The sequence below is a fragment of the Thermoascus crustaceus genome (genome assembly GCF_041956765.1).
Source record: "Thermoascus crustaceus strain CBS 181.67 unplaced genomic scaffold VTN00scaffold_8, whole genome shotgun sequence".
NCBI classification, from domain to species: domain Eukaryota; kingdom Fungi; phylum Ascomycota; class Eurotiomycetes; order Eurotiales; family Thermoascaceae; genus Thermoascus; species Thermoascus crustaceus.
In genome coordinates this window covers 1275033-1290724 of record NW_027192534.1, presented here as the reverse complement: position 1 = coordinate 1290724, position 15692 = coordinate 1275033, and the positions used below count along the sequence as shown (strand labels likewise).

The following is a 15692-nucleotide window of genomic DNA, read 5'->3' as shown; positions in this document are numbered from 1 at the left end:
CCGTTTGTTGCATGTACCTTACCTCTACATCTTACCCCCAGCGTCCGTTTGTTCGAGAGCAGGGACGAATTTAGTAAATAGGCCGATAGGCGTTATTTAATCACGATTCGACAATCATCGATCTACTATAGTCAGTTTCTCATGTAGAAAGCTAGCAAGCGTCGGCTGGGTTTCCATCCCAAAATCGTCGAGGCGGGAGATGCCAAGATGTGGTCTGTGCGGTATATGGGAAGCGCGGCGCGGAGGGCGAGCGCAACAAGCGGACAACTTACAACAGCTCACAATATTCGATCGACTCGTCGTTCGACGGGGAAGCGGAATGCTGGAAGGTCGTAGCCTGTTACTACTACCCGACTAGCATTCGGGAAATATGGACGCATCACCGCACGCTGGCTCTAACAAGGTGACCGGTACGTGAGAGCTCCACGGAGACCCTTTAGATTCGAAGCCCGCTCACTGCTTGCAGTTGAATGCACCGATCCTTCTGGTCTGCTTCCTGCCGTCCAGCCTCTGCTAGCAGAGAGGCTTCCTTTGAGAAATCTCCATTGGAAATCGCCCAGTCGTCCCCTCCGCTCGATCGAATCGCTCCACATCGACCTCGTCCCCTCCCAAGATGCTACCGATGATCAGAGACGCCCCAGCGATGCTGCAGTCGCGCACCGGCGACACCAAATCCCCGGACTGCGCCAGACCCCATACCTGAAGATATACCTTCTCCGCTGCGACGATAATGAGACCTACAAGTCATCCTCGAGGAAATTGTTGCGAGAATGGATCAAGACGCACGCTTCCACGCCGCAGTCGAGCGGTGCGGTCAGCAGCCAGGATTACCACGACGCGTTCGAATGGCTTATCCTCCACGTCATACAGGATTCGGACGCCTCAGAGGGGAGGAGCCCGGTCACGTCTATATGGCCCGCTCGAGGCTCTACATCGGTGCTCGAGAAGATCAAAGCCGACTTTAACGGTTCCTCCAAGAACGCAGTAGATCGCGTGGCTCAGATACGGCTCCCCAAACCGGAGGCAAAGCAGCGACCTGATGAATTGCAAGATCAGCTGGAAGACCTCATTGAGAAGATGAAGAACTCTATTCTAACCTCCTTCGACCTGCGTGTCGCTCAATACGAGGAGGATATTCGCGAGAAGGACTCCCAGCGAAGCTTGCCCGGGTGGAATTTCTGTACATTCTTCATCTTGAAAGAAGGTCTGGCGAGAGGTTTCGAGAATGTTGGTCTGTTCGAGGATGCACTGGTCGGCTATGACGAGCTAGCGGTTGGTCTGGACACCGCTATCCGTGAGCACATCTTTGGGACCAGCGATAAACATGGAGGTACCTTTCTACCATACAGCAAAGATTGGAAGGAAAAGGCCGAAAAGGCTCTAGAAGCTATCTCAGGGCACTCGGCCGACAAGGGCGATGACAGTCATGACTCTGATGATTCTAATGACAGTAATGAGGACGAAAATGGAGATGCATCTGTGACCCCGGCCATTGATCCTGATGATTTCCCTCTCAATTTGGACAAAAAGCCCTATCGAGAAAAGATATTGGCTAACGACATTTCGATTTTTGATTTCCGCACCTACCTTTTCTCTAGGCAGTTTACCCTGCTTCTCCGAGCAGCTAGAGCTCCATCGTTGACGACCGAGGACGAGGCAGGTCAGAAGTCAAGTGGGAAAAGTAAAGCAGAGGACCTCGCCCTCCTTGCTGAGGCTTGTGAGAGGGCGACAGAATTCATTGGAGTTGCTGCTCGTACTTTGAGGTATGATCTAGAGTGCGGCTTGGCAGAGGTGGATAACGAGGCGAAAACCGAAGTGATCAACAACCTTGTCTCCTCCTGGACGTATGCCGCCGGCTCCCAGGTGCTCTCTCAGACTGCCACGTCGGCCCTTCCATTGCCGGAATCTTCTCTACAAAAATCTAGAGATTCCAAGGTTGCTTCTGCTGAGGCGACTTCGGTCGCAGAGACTAGGCCAGACGTTCCCCGACGGTCGAGCTCATTGTTTTCTGGACCAGGGGGAAGGTCACCTCGACCAACGAGTCAAGAGATTTTTTCGGCCGACACTCACGCTCCCACCTCGCGGCCGCCGCTGGGGGCACCCCGGAAATCTGCCAATGCTGTTCCTCAAAAAACAGGCTCTGAGGAGCTGGCTTCCGGAAGGGGCGAGTTGTGTCTCCTCGTGAGACGAGTTCTGGAAGAGATAGGTTGGCGGCGTGGGTGGACCCAGAGGTGGAGGGATCTCAACCTGCTTTTCGATGATTCAGAGTCCGGAGGATATCTGGAAGAAGTATCGCTCGAAGATAACGAAGCAACGAAGCCAAAACCGTCTAAAACGACGCGAAGTGTTTTATCTCCTTTGGGTGGCATTGACTTGCCTATTCTGAATGCTGCTCTTGGGTCCAAGAAGAAATTTTTCCTCCTGTATGAACAGCTCACGGACCAAATATACCGTCATTACGTCTCAGCAAACCGAACGAATGCGGCGGAGACGGCAATCGTTGATATTGCCCTGTTGAGATTCCGCCAGGCCGATTACGAAACTGCTGCTTCCTATTTCCATCAAGTGGCCCCGTTCTACGGCGACAAGCAATGGGCGATATTAGAAGGGTCGATGTTGGAGTTGTACGCGCGATGCTTGAAAGAGTCGAAGCGGAATGATGAATACGTCCGCATCCTTCTCAAGCTTCTTGCCAAATATGCGGCGAATAAGGAGGCAAACATGACAGGGAATCAAAAGAGGTTAGTCGCTTCCTCGACATTAACGGAGCCAAGTTTTGTCGCCAGCTACGTTGAAGAGCTGTTTAGAGCATCTAGTGCTCTTCAGAAGGAGTGTTCTGCTCCCTTGACGGACTTCTTCGGTGACCTCGAGGTTAATCCGGCAATCCGTCATTACGAGGACAAGGACGGATTCAAACTCCAGATAGCCTTGCGATTTTTCCTGCAGAAGGACATCAAGATTAATTCTATAAAAATACGACTTGTTAATGCCAACCGCTCACTGGGCAACGAGGTTTGGTTAGAGAACTCGGAGGAACATGTGATCAAGCCATCAACGACGAAGCTCCTTATCGGATCCTCTGTAAGTTGTATCCTCAGACGACTTATCTACGTGCATTTCTGACGTGATAAACAGATAACCTTGCAGGGCAAATATTTTGTGGACCGCATTGAGATGCGTTGTAACAATATCGCTTTCGTGCTAGGACACGGTACCCATCCTGCTTTCCCCCCAGGTTTCAGAGACACAGAGGAGACCGAAGAGGAAAAGCGGCCATATATCTACTGCTACCCACCAGCCAATGGACTTGAAGCCAGAATAACCACCCCGCATCACATCAATCTGGAAGAGCTCAGGACTGTGGAGGTGGAGCTCGAAAGCGGTTGGAACGATATCAAGAAAGGAGTGATCCGAGTGAGGCCAGCTACCGCCGGTCTTCGCCTCAGGGTCGCAGAGGCGACGGTGGTGGACGGCAAGATCAACGTCACTGCCAATCAAGACGCTGGTAACTTCGAGTTCACGGAATTTGGACCAGGTTCATTTGCCAGGTTCAGAATACCGTACACCGTCGAGGAGAACCATACGACACTCTCCGCGAGGCTCGAGGTTGCGTACGAGACCGAACTCGGCCGATTCTCCTACGTCTCGACCAGCATGATTGTCTCGACCCTGCCCGTCAGCGTCAACGTCCAGGATATCTTCAAGGATGACACATTGTTTTCTAGGTTCACCATCAGCCCAGCAATGCTGATCCCCCTCCGGGTCCTGAGCTGCCACATACCAAGCTCCGAGATCTACGACGTACAGTCCAGCATGAATGAGAAGGTCGCACTGGATGTCTTCCCGAAACAGCCAGCATCCGTCCTGTTCAAGATTAAGCAGCGAGGGGAAGGTGGCGGCGCGCAGAAGCGAGGCTCGTCGAAGCACCCTCTCCGACTTACCGTAGAATTTACCTGCCTCGACGAGGAGTGCCTGTCGGTAGTCAAGCAGAAGTTTACAACAGACATCGAGAACAGCAAATTCCGTGACCTGTCTCGCTTGCTCACCCCGCATATCGTTGAGGCCTTCCGTACGCAATTGTCCACTCCCGACATGGAGACGATTGGACTTGTGAGGGAGGTCGAGATGCTGTCCTACGGAAACGTGCAGTGGGATACGGTGCTGAACTCACTGCCCGGGTCACTGCACGATGAGGTCAAGTCTTGGCTTGTTGAGTGGCACAAGGTGGGATCAATCACATTAACAATATCATCTCTCCGTTGTCGACAAGACGTCGATACTGACGCGAAAACAGACCAACCCCGTTCTCCACCTCCCAGATCCCAACCCATCGGTCCTGAGCAAGCACATCGTCATCCCCGTCGACGTCCCAGAAGTCCAAGTCGTCCATACCGCAGAGCTGAAGCTGGCTAATCTGACAGATCAACAATCTGCATATGCACAACACGCAGCCGTCGGCCAGGTGATCGCGGCAGAGCTGCACCTCCGACACACACGGAGATGGAGCGCGCATTCCCCGGAGAACAACAGCAACAGTCCCGAAAACAGCAACCTCGAATTCTCGTATGAGATCCTCGCCAACCCAGAACTCTGGCTCGTCGGCGGGAGAAAGAGAGGGAACTTCAACGCCAAAGAAGGCGAGACTAAGACCTTCACCATCATGCTTCTGCCCCAGAGGGCAGGACACCTCCTTCTCCCGGGGATAGAGGTTAAAACGTTCCTTGCGTCGTCGTCATCGACATCGGCATCGGCATTACCATCGTCACCGTTACCGCACCAACAGACGCACCACCAGGTGCAACCTGGCGGTGGTATAGCACCTCCCCTTACTCCCGCAGCAGCAGCAACAGCAGGAGGGATGATGCAGAGAAAACAGATCCCCAACGAGGTGGACTACCGGAGTCACGGGGAAACGGTCCTGGTGCTGCCGGACCTGAAGAAGACGACTGTTAGTTTACCCCCGACGGGGAGCACCGGCAGCGGTGCTGCTGGTGCCGGTGGATCCTGGCTCGTGGATTCGGAACGAAGGAGGGAAGTCACGTCCTCTTCGTCGTGGCAGTAAGTAGGATAACTAGTAGTAGTAACTACCTCCTATATATGTTACACGTTGGACGCTGTTGTACATAAATACATATCATACCCTTTGTTCGTTAGCTAATCAATTATAATTAACTATTCTAAATTAATATAGATTTGAAGAGCGTTCCCAGAGGGGAAAAAGGCGTTGTCATAAAAAAACGACTCCGTACATCGAAAACAAATATTCTCATCCGGAAAACCCGAGATTTGTTCATACATCATACGATTTAAATTATACCGCTCCGAGAGTGGAACTCCATCGGCTTAATCCATGGAAAGTTAGATATCACCGTATATCCATAATAGGTAAGTATGCGGAAGTAGGGCATAGGGCATAGGGCTCAGGGCTTGTTCCAACGATACGCGAGCGGCGGGATTGGAAAGAAAAAAAAATTCAGACGGAGACCCTCCCGTCCACTACTGCTTCTAGCCTTCTCCGTACCAGTACAGTAAGAACTCCAGGGCAAACCCCCCGTCCCGCCCGCCCGCCCTTGGGTAACTTTCCCCTTACCACGCAGATCCTAGCGCCCTCGGGTCCCGACAGAATTCAGAATGGGCCCCACCACTCCAATTTCTCAACAAAATCGAAGATCCTCCCCAACAATAATCAAAGTGAAAAAAAAGAGAGGCGGGAATTCGTCCTGCCACATGACATGATCTGAGCGTTTCGCTTTCCGCTCTGCCTTTTTGGGTTCCCTATTTTTATTCTCTGCTTTAACTTTTCCCCTAACTGGTTCATCATTCACCGGAATAGGAGCCGGGATTTGGTATGTACAGCACACAGTGTAGTAGACGTCGACTTGTGGACAGGTCGACGCGAGCGAATAGTAGTAGCAGATCCTCAGGTCACTCCTATCATCTACTGTATAGCGTGTACCATTAGAAGGCGTAACAGATGATGTGTGAGAACTCCGTATTACCACTTACAGTGTAAGTAAGCATCTATCATGGGTCAGTAATGCAAATCCTCTACGCAGTACTACTGTGTAATTCCAGTTGAATTGTAGAACAGATCAAAGGAACGATCGCTCACGGCTAATCGAAGGAATCGCATGCATGATGTGCATGTTTTATCGACGGAGTACGTTACCTAGGTAAGAAATGAACATCGAATCAATTGGTGGAGTCCCCATAACTTCTCCATACTCCATAGCAGTACGCACATGGCTGTCATGGCGATTATTATTTTACAGCACCCACTCTGCATCTAATAATCTTTAATGCTCCACACAGACACGCTGTCCTACACCTGCCTATGTTGAGGTTAGATTGGAACGCATGTGAGAGCAAAAACAAGCGCCATCCTTGAACGTAGTCGAACCAAATCTATAAACGTGGTTTCAACATCTGTCCGTATTATTTCGCACCACTGACTACTGAATTGGATTCTTCAGTTTCAAAGGTTTCACCTGAAGTCGGTCATCACTTTCGTCTCTAGTGCTTCGCAGCCGATCATGCAAAGAATGCATATGAATTTTCCTTATCCGTTCTGAATCGACTAACAATGCATTCTGCAGCTTCAATCACCTTGCTGTTTCTGCCAGTTCAAAATTGCAACTTTTGCAGTCTTCTGTGGGGTCGAGATGAACCCGTGTTTTCTTCGCAGGCGCTCATTTTTCGGCGTGTAGTTATAACTTCGGAGGTTGATGATTGGCTCCGTGGAAGGCGGTGAGTAACTGCCACACACTCTCGGTACCTGGTAATACATCCGTACGTTACGATGCGGAGGCAGCTATCGCCGAGTTTCATGCGGAAGACAAACCAAAAAAACCTCACCTTCAGTGAGCTGCGGAACCTCGCGCCGTTTCGCACAAGATGGAAATCACCAGACTATGGTTGGTCTCTCAGTCCTGGAGGATCTTTTGATCGTGCCCATGCGCTGCGCTCCAGGACTGCGGACTGCCTATCCTGGCCCTGTAGGGACACGATCCCTCACTCCGCAGATTGTCATCTGTAAAAGTCATTACAGGCTCATCCTGGCCTTCGGTAAGTTATCGATAACAACCAATAGTCCGTATCTTGGTATCCTGTTCAGCTGCGTAGCATATCGCCACAACATCCAGCGAGCCACTCCACATGCATACTGCGTAATGACAACACCGTGTTTGTTGTAACGGACGGTAGAGAAACAGCTCGCAAGGGAACTACATTCTGCAGCGGTGCTGCAAGGGACGGAAATCAGTGCTGCTTGTGACGTGGACGGGAGTGTTGATCAAGAGCCCCGTCGGCACTTAGTGTGCATCTATTTGCTTGAGTTCAAAGTGAAATGCTGAGATTAAGGAAAGCCATCCTCACAAGCCCTATTAAGCCATGACCCCTCATCAGCATATGTCGCCATAATCACATCTCAGATCCGCTGCGTGTGTTCCGCGGCATGTACAGATCGAGTTCCAAATGTGGGCGCATTCCATCCGACCTGAGGATCAGGCGATCTCCCCAATAGAATCTGCCGGTGACAGCACACAACGCATGATGCGTCGCACCGTTTCAGCCTCAAGACCTCAGTATGCAGCGTGCATTTCAGCTGATTCTTCGCCACTGCAGAGAGTGTATTCCAGATGGCCTGTCGACGTTCCTCGGGACTGCCGATAGACGTTTTTCGGTTTCGGCTAAACCCCGATCAAAGCACGCTCAAGGGGCTCTAGCGAAGTACGGCTCCAGACCGTGCAAAGACCGGCCGGTGGCAGTTTACACGACGGCGAATGGGGTTTACGAGAAAAAGAAAATCTAGAAGAAAGTTATGGAGCACGCCGATCTATAGCCGTGTCTAGCGCACATATGGCGACGTTGAATGTCGGCACGGTCCACCTCGGTATCAAAATTACCGCTCACAACCAAAGAAAGGGTCTTGGCATCGAGCATCGCTGGCCAGCGTATCGGCGGGGAAAGGGAAGACGCGAAAAATACGCGATTTTTGTTGAAGGTCAGGCCGGGCCAGTCGAGCTGTCGCGCGGTACGGAGAAAATCCCAGCGGGACGGCCAAATACAAAAAGTACATCAGAGTGGCTTACCTGACAGTCGATCTCCAGCCCTTCCTCCCTTTATCATCCTCCAGAGTCCACACCATCTCTTGCGCCTCACTCCCCAACCTTTCCCTCTCCTTTATCTCTGGTCCGGGGGCCAGAAGCAGAGAGCATAACCTCCTCGGCAAGCGACATATCTTCCATATCCTCCCCCAAGGGTCGGCTTGCCATCGCGAGCGACGAGGTGGTCTTTGTGTGTAACCGACCACGGGCCTCTGTTTGCAGGTGAGTGACCAGAGTAGCATTGACACTTTGAGACTTCGCCTGCTTTCCATTGAGTTTTTTGATTCAGTCTCCGCTCAATGCGCTGACCGACTATGCCCACACGGTTTCAGCCAGCTAACCTGAACTGGACGCAGATCGTCTCGCAATCAAATAGGAGGCTCTCGAGCAGCTTTCTAGAACCCCTTAGCAGATCAGCAATTGTGTGCCGTATATATCCCTACCTTGCTGCAATTCCCTCCCCGTCGGCCACCTCAGGTCTTCCATAAAAAATAGGACACGTCCAGTAGTCCAAGCCGACATGTCCTCCACAGCTCTCCCAAAGCGCACGGCGCTACAGCGCAACGTGACTGCGGATTCGTCCGCTAACAGCTCCTCCTCGGTGTCCCCTGTTGACAGTCCTCGTCCCTCTCCGTCCTCGACGTCACTGTCGTCCATGGCTTCGGACCCTGAACCTCGCAAGGGCAAGATGCTCGACACGTACGGCAACGAGTTCGAGATTCCGAACTACACAATCAAGGACATTCGTGATGCCATCCCTCCTCACTGCTATGAGCGCTCCGGTCTCACTGGTCTGTACTATGTGGCTCGGGATGCGGCTTGTTTGGCGGTCACTTTCTATATCTTCCACAACTATGTGACACCGGAGACGATTCCTTATCTCCCCGCGAGAGTCGCCCTGTGGACTGTTTACACTATCCTCCAAGGACTGTTTGGCACCGGTATCTGGGTTCTGGCGCATGAGTGCGGACACCAGGCTTTCTCAACCTCAAAGGTCCTCAACGACACTGTCGGATTTATCTGCCATTCGTTCTTGCTGGTTCCTTACTTCTCCTGGAAGATCTCTCACGGAAAGCACCACAAGGCTACCGGAAACCTCGCCCGTGACATGGTGTTCGTGCCCAAGACCAGGCAGGAGTATGCGTCTCGGATTGGCAAGGCTGCCCATGAACTGTCAGAGCTGATGGAGGAAACCCCCATCCTGACCGCTAGCAACCTTGTTCTCCAGCAGCTTTTTGGATGGCCCATGTATCTCTTCACCAACGTCACTGGTCACAACAACCACGAGCGTCAGCCTGAGGGTCGTGGTAAGGGCAAGAGGAACGGATACTTCGGGGGTGTCAACCACTTCAACCCTTCAAGCCCTCTGTACGAGGCTAAGGATGCTAAGCTCATCGTCGCGAGTGACATTGGCCTTCTCATCATGGGTACCATCCTGTATGCTCTCGGAAAGAACTTTGGCTGGCTAAACCTTCTTGTGTGGTATGGAATTCCGTATCTCTGGGTGAACCACTGGCTCGGTAAGCTTCCTTCAATCCGCCATCATAGCAATTCTGTGCTAACGTGTAATTGCAGTTGCCATTACTTACCTTCAGCACACCGACCCTACTCTCCCTCACTACGAGCCTGAGGTTTGGAACTTCACTCGCGGTGCTGCTGCCACCATTGACCGCGAATTCGGCTTCGTTGGCCGTCAGCTCCTCCACGGTATCATTGAGACTCACGTTCTGCACCACTATGTCAGCACCATCCCGTTCTACCACGCCGACGAAGCGAGCGAAGCCATCAAGAAGGTTATGGGTAAGCACTACCGCTCGGAGGCTCACACTGGCCCAATGGGCTTCTTCAAGGCACTTTGGACCAGCTTCCGCACGTGCCAGTGGGTTGAGCCCACCGAGGGAGCCGAGGGTGAGAGCAAGGGTGTTCTTTTCTTCCGCAACAGAAACGGCATCGGTGTTCCTCCGGCTAAAATCCCTCCTCCGGAAGAGTCGAAGAACTAGCCGGCTATGTGATGACGTGACGTATCAATTGAAGGTCGACAAATGATCGAGTCCTTCCGTGGTACTCTCGCCGGATCGAGCGGCCACGATGTGGCACTCGTAAATATCGTGAGCTCATCGTTTCGAGGCGTCAGGAGTGGTTCTGTGGCTGCAGTTGAAATACGTTCTTAATGCGACTAATCGATGCGCTGTCGCTGTCCACGGCTTGAAGCTGATGCGACTGTTTTGTGTATAGCAAGGCTACCGCCTGTGCTCCTGTCTTTGACGAACATGTGCGCTCATCTTGTGTTTTTTTTCGCATTTTTTCCAACATCTCAGCTCGATGCGATATGTCATTGTCAAATAGATCATGTTGTCGCTGGACAGTCACAGCAAGAGGCGGGGAAACTTTTTTATAGAGGGCAAGTGACAAGAATAGAGATAGAGTCAAAAAGCAGCCATGCGACAGTCACATGTACAGCATACCTTATACCTCGTGTAACGTTCTTGTCTTTGAAGACGACCAGCAAACCTATTAACAGAGTGAAGAAATGGAAGACTTGACGTTTTCCAGGCAAAAGATCCCCAGAGCATGCGAGATTCATCAGAAGATGGATCTCACTAGTCCAGCCGGCGCTCAAGTTGATGAAACGGAACTGGTGCTACAAGAAACCTCAGACGGCCTGGGGATAAGATGAGCCTGGATGCTGAAAGAGAATAGATGAGCAAATAGACATGTAACTGGACTCTCGACCATCATGAATCCAAATTTTCATCAGCTACAGCCAAACTGGATGCACGTTGATGTTGATGGAGAATGAATAGGAGGCATTGGATGTGTAAATGGAAGTGCGGGGTTGGCTAGCTTCAGGCTGCCGCGAGCAGCCGGGGCGCGCAGGCTGTGCATGCATGCCAATGGAAGTTTGATGACACATGCCACGCATGGATGACGGCACAAGCCAAGTTTTTCGTTGTCATTAGGGAAAAGAACTTGCTTGCTTGCTGAGAACTTAGGATTCTTGTAAATATCCAAGATGGATTGGATGCCATCTGGGGAGGTGGAGGAAGGATGCGTTTATATGATCGAGATCTGCATCTGCAGCCCTGGCTGGATTGGAGGCATCTCACCCCCTTCCTAATCTGGATATTGTTGCTTCGCATAGAACCTCGACAGCCTTCTTCAGAAAATGGGCTATTCTTTTGTCTCTACTACTGCGATGGTTCGCCTTTTGTCCTCAGCGTTTGCACCTCAGATCTGATGATCTTATGGAATCAGTGCGGTCCACAATAACTTTCGAGTACCTAATCGTTCCGGTTCTTATGGATTGATAATAGCAGATATACCTATCTTGATACGCTTCGATATTAAGGGCTGGTCACATCCGAATGCAGTTCTTATAGTGATTGGTTGAGCATTTACCTTCTCAGACTTATAAAACATGGGCCTATGGACACTTTCTTCAGAGCAAAAGAAATAGCCAAATAGCAGGCTGGCTAATTCAATGCCAACAGACCACTAGTGGTATCTTCTTCATTGTCCATTAACTCGAGTCCGAGTGATCTGGTTATGTCCTTTTGGAAGAGAACACAAACAAAATAGACCACCTCCCAAGATAAGGATTGAAATAACCAGCTCTCGTCGTTTGTGATAATCTTATTCTTCCTGGCGGCTTTTATCCAGATATTGGAGGGGAAAAGGCCATGTGACAAGTACACAGGGACGACCCCATGGCCGAAAATCTCTCGTTATCATGGGATTCATAGATAAAGCTGGTTTACAGTAAAATGCACCTGAGGGCCGCAGTCTTGCTAGAACCAGGCACGAACGACTGATCGAGAGACAGATTTCGTCCGTGAAGAGCAATTCTTAAGAATAATTAATCCTTTATAGGGGGTTATAATTTAAACAAATTCAATTGCCTTGATATGAGGACAGTGGACTACCACATGAAGATCGTGGTTATATCGACAATCCAAACTCTTGCATTTATGGATGTAGTCACCGAATCAGCGATATATGGAGAATAAAGTGGTCAAGTGCCTGCATTCCACGAAAGTAAACAAAACCGCTAGATATACTAATAAACCATACCGCAACTATGAAGACAAAATAGATGGCTTCCCTCCTCGTATTGAATCATAACGCCTCGCATCTGTAATCAATCGCAGTTGCGTAGGCAGGGTATTCATGAATATTTATCCAGAGGTCAGGCCGCAATGCTTCTTACGCCACCTTTCCATATCTCAAATTCGACCTCATCGCTGACCACATCCGTCATCCGCCCTTCATCGCTCGTGCGCTTTCCATCTGACGTTGACGTCGACGCAGCTCCTGCAGTCCACGGAGCAAATACAAGTTTCATTCTTCGTCTTGTGATCCGCTCAGCTGCTACCTGTGATGATGCAGGTGTTCTCTGTGTTCCTGCTCTTACGGCTGATCTTCTACCGTCACCTTCGACGTCTGTTCTCGACCCCTCCTCTTTGCTCGATGTCTCAACATTCTCGTCTGTATTTGCATCTTCTTTGTTCGATGACCGTGCCTGACTTCCGGGAGCCATGGAAGAGGCCAGCTTGCTAAGACCCTCAAAATTATCCAACGGCGGATGTTCCTCGTCCTCTTTCTTCAATGCAATCCGACACGCTATCTGCGTCGACCAGACAAACCCCAGCGCCGGAGTCTTATGCGAGGCTGCCGGATAATAAGAGATATCCCGGTCAGATACGAACTGTGGCACATCTCCCCACCCTGTAAAGAACCGCTGCTGGTGCACGAGACTCAGGATTTGGTTCCGTGCGGGATTCCCCACGAGATACGAGCCATCGGGGTTTCCTTCCTCCTCTACGTACGGAGATGACGACGGGGGGATACCGGGGGAAGAAGACGGGATCGACGAGTGAGGAATGTCCAGATTGCCTCTTCCGCCGCCCTCGACCCTGCTCCTCGGTAGAGGAGAGCCACCGCCACCAAATTCACGCATTGAATTCGAGACCTGGCCTGTGTGTCTCATCCGCGGGTGACCGTCCAGAGTGTCAAATCGATCGGAGACCTGATTCGCGACCACGATTGCGATGTTCTCCTTCACGGCGAGATTCCGCAAGAATTGACCCAGTTTCGCAAGTTCCCCTGACCGTGTTGATATGCCGAGCATGTTGTTCGACGTGTGCTCTGCGCGAAAGTTTGCAGCAATGGAGTCAATGACAACGAGGCCCACATTGTAACGTGAAATAGCCACGGGCAGTTGATAGCTGAGGATGTGATCCTGTGTCTCGAGGTCGATGGCATTGATGGAGAGAATATTCTCGAGGGATGGAGCGCTGTTGGGAGGGAGCGTAGACAGATATGGATGGGTTTCTAGGAGCTGAGAAAGTCTTCCGGTCGCTAATGGAGCTTCTGTCGATATGTAGATAGCTCTTTTTCCCAGGCCTCGAGGTTCGGGGAGCTGTGTCGTGAGGAGAAGATTTAGAAGGAACTGCGTTTTACCGCTTCCACTGCAACAGATATCCCGCAGTGAGTAATAACACATAAAATATATCATGCAGAACCTTCCACAAACCTCTCACCCGTTATCTCCGTCACGTATCCCGTCGGTATCCCGCCATCCAGAAGCGCGTCGAGCGCGGGGTCAAGGGTACTGATGGTGCTCCATCGCGAAAGATCTAGCTCCGTAGAAGGGCCAGGCTTGAGAGACACTCCATCACGGCTACTCGAGCTCGGTTCTCCATTGTCAGTGGTCTCTATCTCAGGCTGCTCCTTCTGAAATCCAAGATCGTAATGCAGCGCCTCGATGATCTGAGCGGAGAGCCGGCGGACATCTGCGGGAGGAACGTGCGCACGTTTCGCAATCTCAAGGGTATCGAGGGTAATGAGATCGACGACGGTGATCTGTTTCCTCTCGAGGGGTGGGAGAATGTGACTGTAGGGCTTTGTCGAGAATCCGGGTAAGATCGATAGGAGATCCATGTGAGTTGAGAATGAGCGCAACGCGTGATCCGTCCGAAGCAGAGCCGGCGCGTTTAGTGAAAACGCCGATTAGAGGCACGTCTCTTGCCGGTTTCTCCATGCACCACCTCTTTTTTGTGCTAATGAAGCTTCATGTAGTATCTGTCCATAGAACTACTGACATGTATCTATGTCAAATTATTATGAGTTTTTCAGACCCGCCGTTGCAGCTTTGCGACATCGGATGGGACTATTGTATTTCTGAGGTACATGGGAAACATGACATTGGGCTCTATTGATAGAACCTCTCCGATCACATAAGGGGGCATGGATAATACTTGACGAAAATAATAGGCCTTGTATTATGCTTATATTGTGTGTGAGGGTGGGTCCGGACGGGTTGTTCCTCTGTCTATATATCACACAAGGCAGGGAGGTATGTATAACTGCAGCAAACCTACCTGCTCCAGTAAATTCTACGATATATTCCATGATAAAGAAAACTCAAGAAGAAGAAACCGGCTCCTCTATTTATTTGCCATGAAGTGAGGCACTTAAGAGAAGGGAGAAAGAATGGTTGATATAAGAATACGGATAGCCTCGGAGAGGGAGAAGAAGAATACGTGAGGGGGGGAGGGGAAGGGGAGGGGCTTTTTCTTTCTTTTCGATTTGAGCCATTGGCCCAGTATACCATTGATTCCTAAACCATGGAGCACGTGGATATGATACCTTGCCGTACGACTCTTTTACGGCTTGGTTTGGCTTATTGACCAGGGGGCCATGCATTCCACATCGTTTTGAGCATCGGACGAACAGACGAACCTAATCAGATGGTCTGTCCAATTGGTAGTTTTCAGTCTCCATTTATTCCATTCGTGAGATGTTCACCGGGGCCTTTCGACTGTTTTCTCTCCTGGAATGAAACAAATGCTTTATTTTGATTGTTCTATATCAGATCTGTGTCTATAATGCGTTGCATCATTTTATACTATGCATTGAATCTCAGTAAGCTTTTCCTTATGTCCACGTTTCTCGTCCCGGGGTATTAGCATAGGCTGCGCAAAGACCAGAACTGAAAGAGATCCTGCAATGCGGCAGGAGCATAGAGAAAAAAAAGGAGGCATCCTCCCGGAGGAGGAGGTTTAGATTCAGACTCCGATAGGGGGAATCGAACCCCCGGCTGCTGTGTGAGAGACAGCGATGTTAGCCACTACACCATATCGGATTCTCTTGTGGTGGTTACGGCTATCGAAATTCTAATTCGCAAACGACACTATCTGTCTAGCGGGGTATTATTTATTATACAAGGCTGTATTAGTCAGTATCTTAGTCTATTAGTTTATAACACAGTTCTTCTCTCTTAAAATCTTTATTCTGAAGTTATATAAGTAGAGTGTGTACTCTTATTACTATTATAGTTCTAACATATTTCTTGTAAGTAATATGCCTTCTTTATGTAACGGCGGATCTAAGACTTCTTAGGCGGAGGCTCGTTGGGTTTATCTTGAAGACAGAAAGCAAGAGAAAGAGATAAATGAATAGGCCGTTACTAGCAATGTTGCTATCTGGATTGCTATTTGAGTTGACCACGGGGTCCCAATCCCCATGGTTAAGGAGTGTCTTTATATACATTGTTAATTGAAATAGCCCTTCTGATTAGGAGACTGA

General features: G+C 50.3%; 4 protein-coding genes and 1 non-coding gene across 5 annotated transcripts; 3 read left to right on the top strand and 2 right to left on the bottom strand.

The window, feature by feature from the left end:
- Nucleotides 1–370: 370 nt before the first annotated feature.
- On the top strand, nt 371–5062 carry VTN00DRAFT_10018 (uncharacterized protein; the record flags this gene model as incomplete). Its single annotated transcript, XM_069426628.1, has 4 exons — nt 371–410; nt 467–3081; nt 3136–4224; nt 4295–5062. The coding sequence occupies 4 exons, from the start codon at nt 371–373 to the stop codon at nt 5060–5062; spliced, it is 4512 nt and encodes a 1503-aa protein (XP_069284617.1).
- Nucleotides 5063–7870: 2808 nt separating this feature from the next.
- Nucleotides 7871–8504, top strand: VTN00DRAFT_10017 (uncharacterized protein; the record flags this gene model as incomplete). Its single annotated transcript, XM_069426627.1, has 3 exons — nt 7871–8032; nt 8098–8327; nt 8462–8504. The coding sequence occupies 3 exons, from the start codon at nt 7871–7873 to the stop codon at nt 8502–8504; spliced, it is 435 nt and encodes a 144-aa protein (XP_069284616.1).
- Nucleotides 8505–8625: 121 nt separating this feature from the next.
- VTN00DRAFT_10016 (uncharacterized protein) lies at nt 8626–10105 on the top strand (the record flags this gene model as incomplete). The annotated part of the gene is made up of 2 exons (XM_069426626.1): nt 8626–9625; nt 9681–10105. The coding sequence occupies 2 exons, from the start codon at nt 8626–8628 to the stop codon at nt 10103–10105; spliced, it is 1425 nt and encodes a 474-aa protein (XP_069284615.1).
- A 2186-nt stretch (nt 10106–12291) lies between these two features.
- Nucleotides 12292–14045, bottom strand: VTN00DRAFT_10015 (uncharacterized protein; the record flags this gene model as incomplete). Its single annotated transcript, XM_069426625.1, has 2 exons — nt 12292–13573; nt 13639–14045. The coding sequence occupies 2 exons, from the start codon at nt 14043–14045 to the stop codon at nt 12292–12294; spliced, it is 1689 nt and encodes a 562-aa protein (XP_069284614.1).
- Nucleotides 14046–15177: 1132 nt separating this feature from the next.
- On the bottom strand, nt 15178–15249 carry VTN00DRAFT_t185. The gene has a single exon. It is a non-coding gene; the product is annotated as a tRNA-Glu (tRNA).
- Nucleotides 15250–15692: the final 443 nt, after the last annotated feature.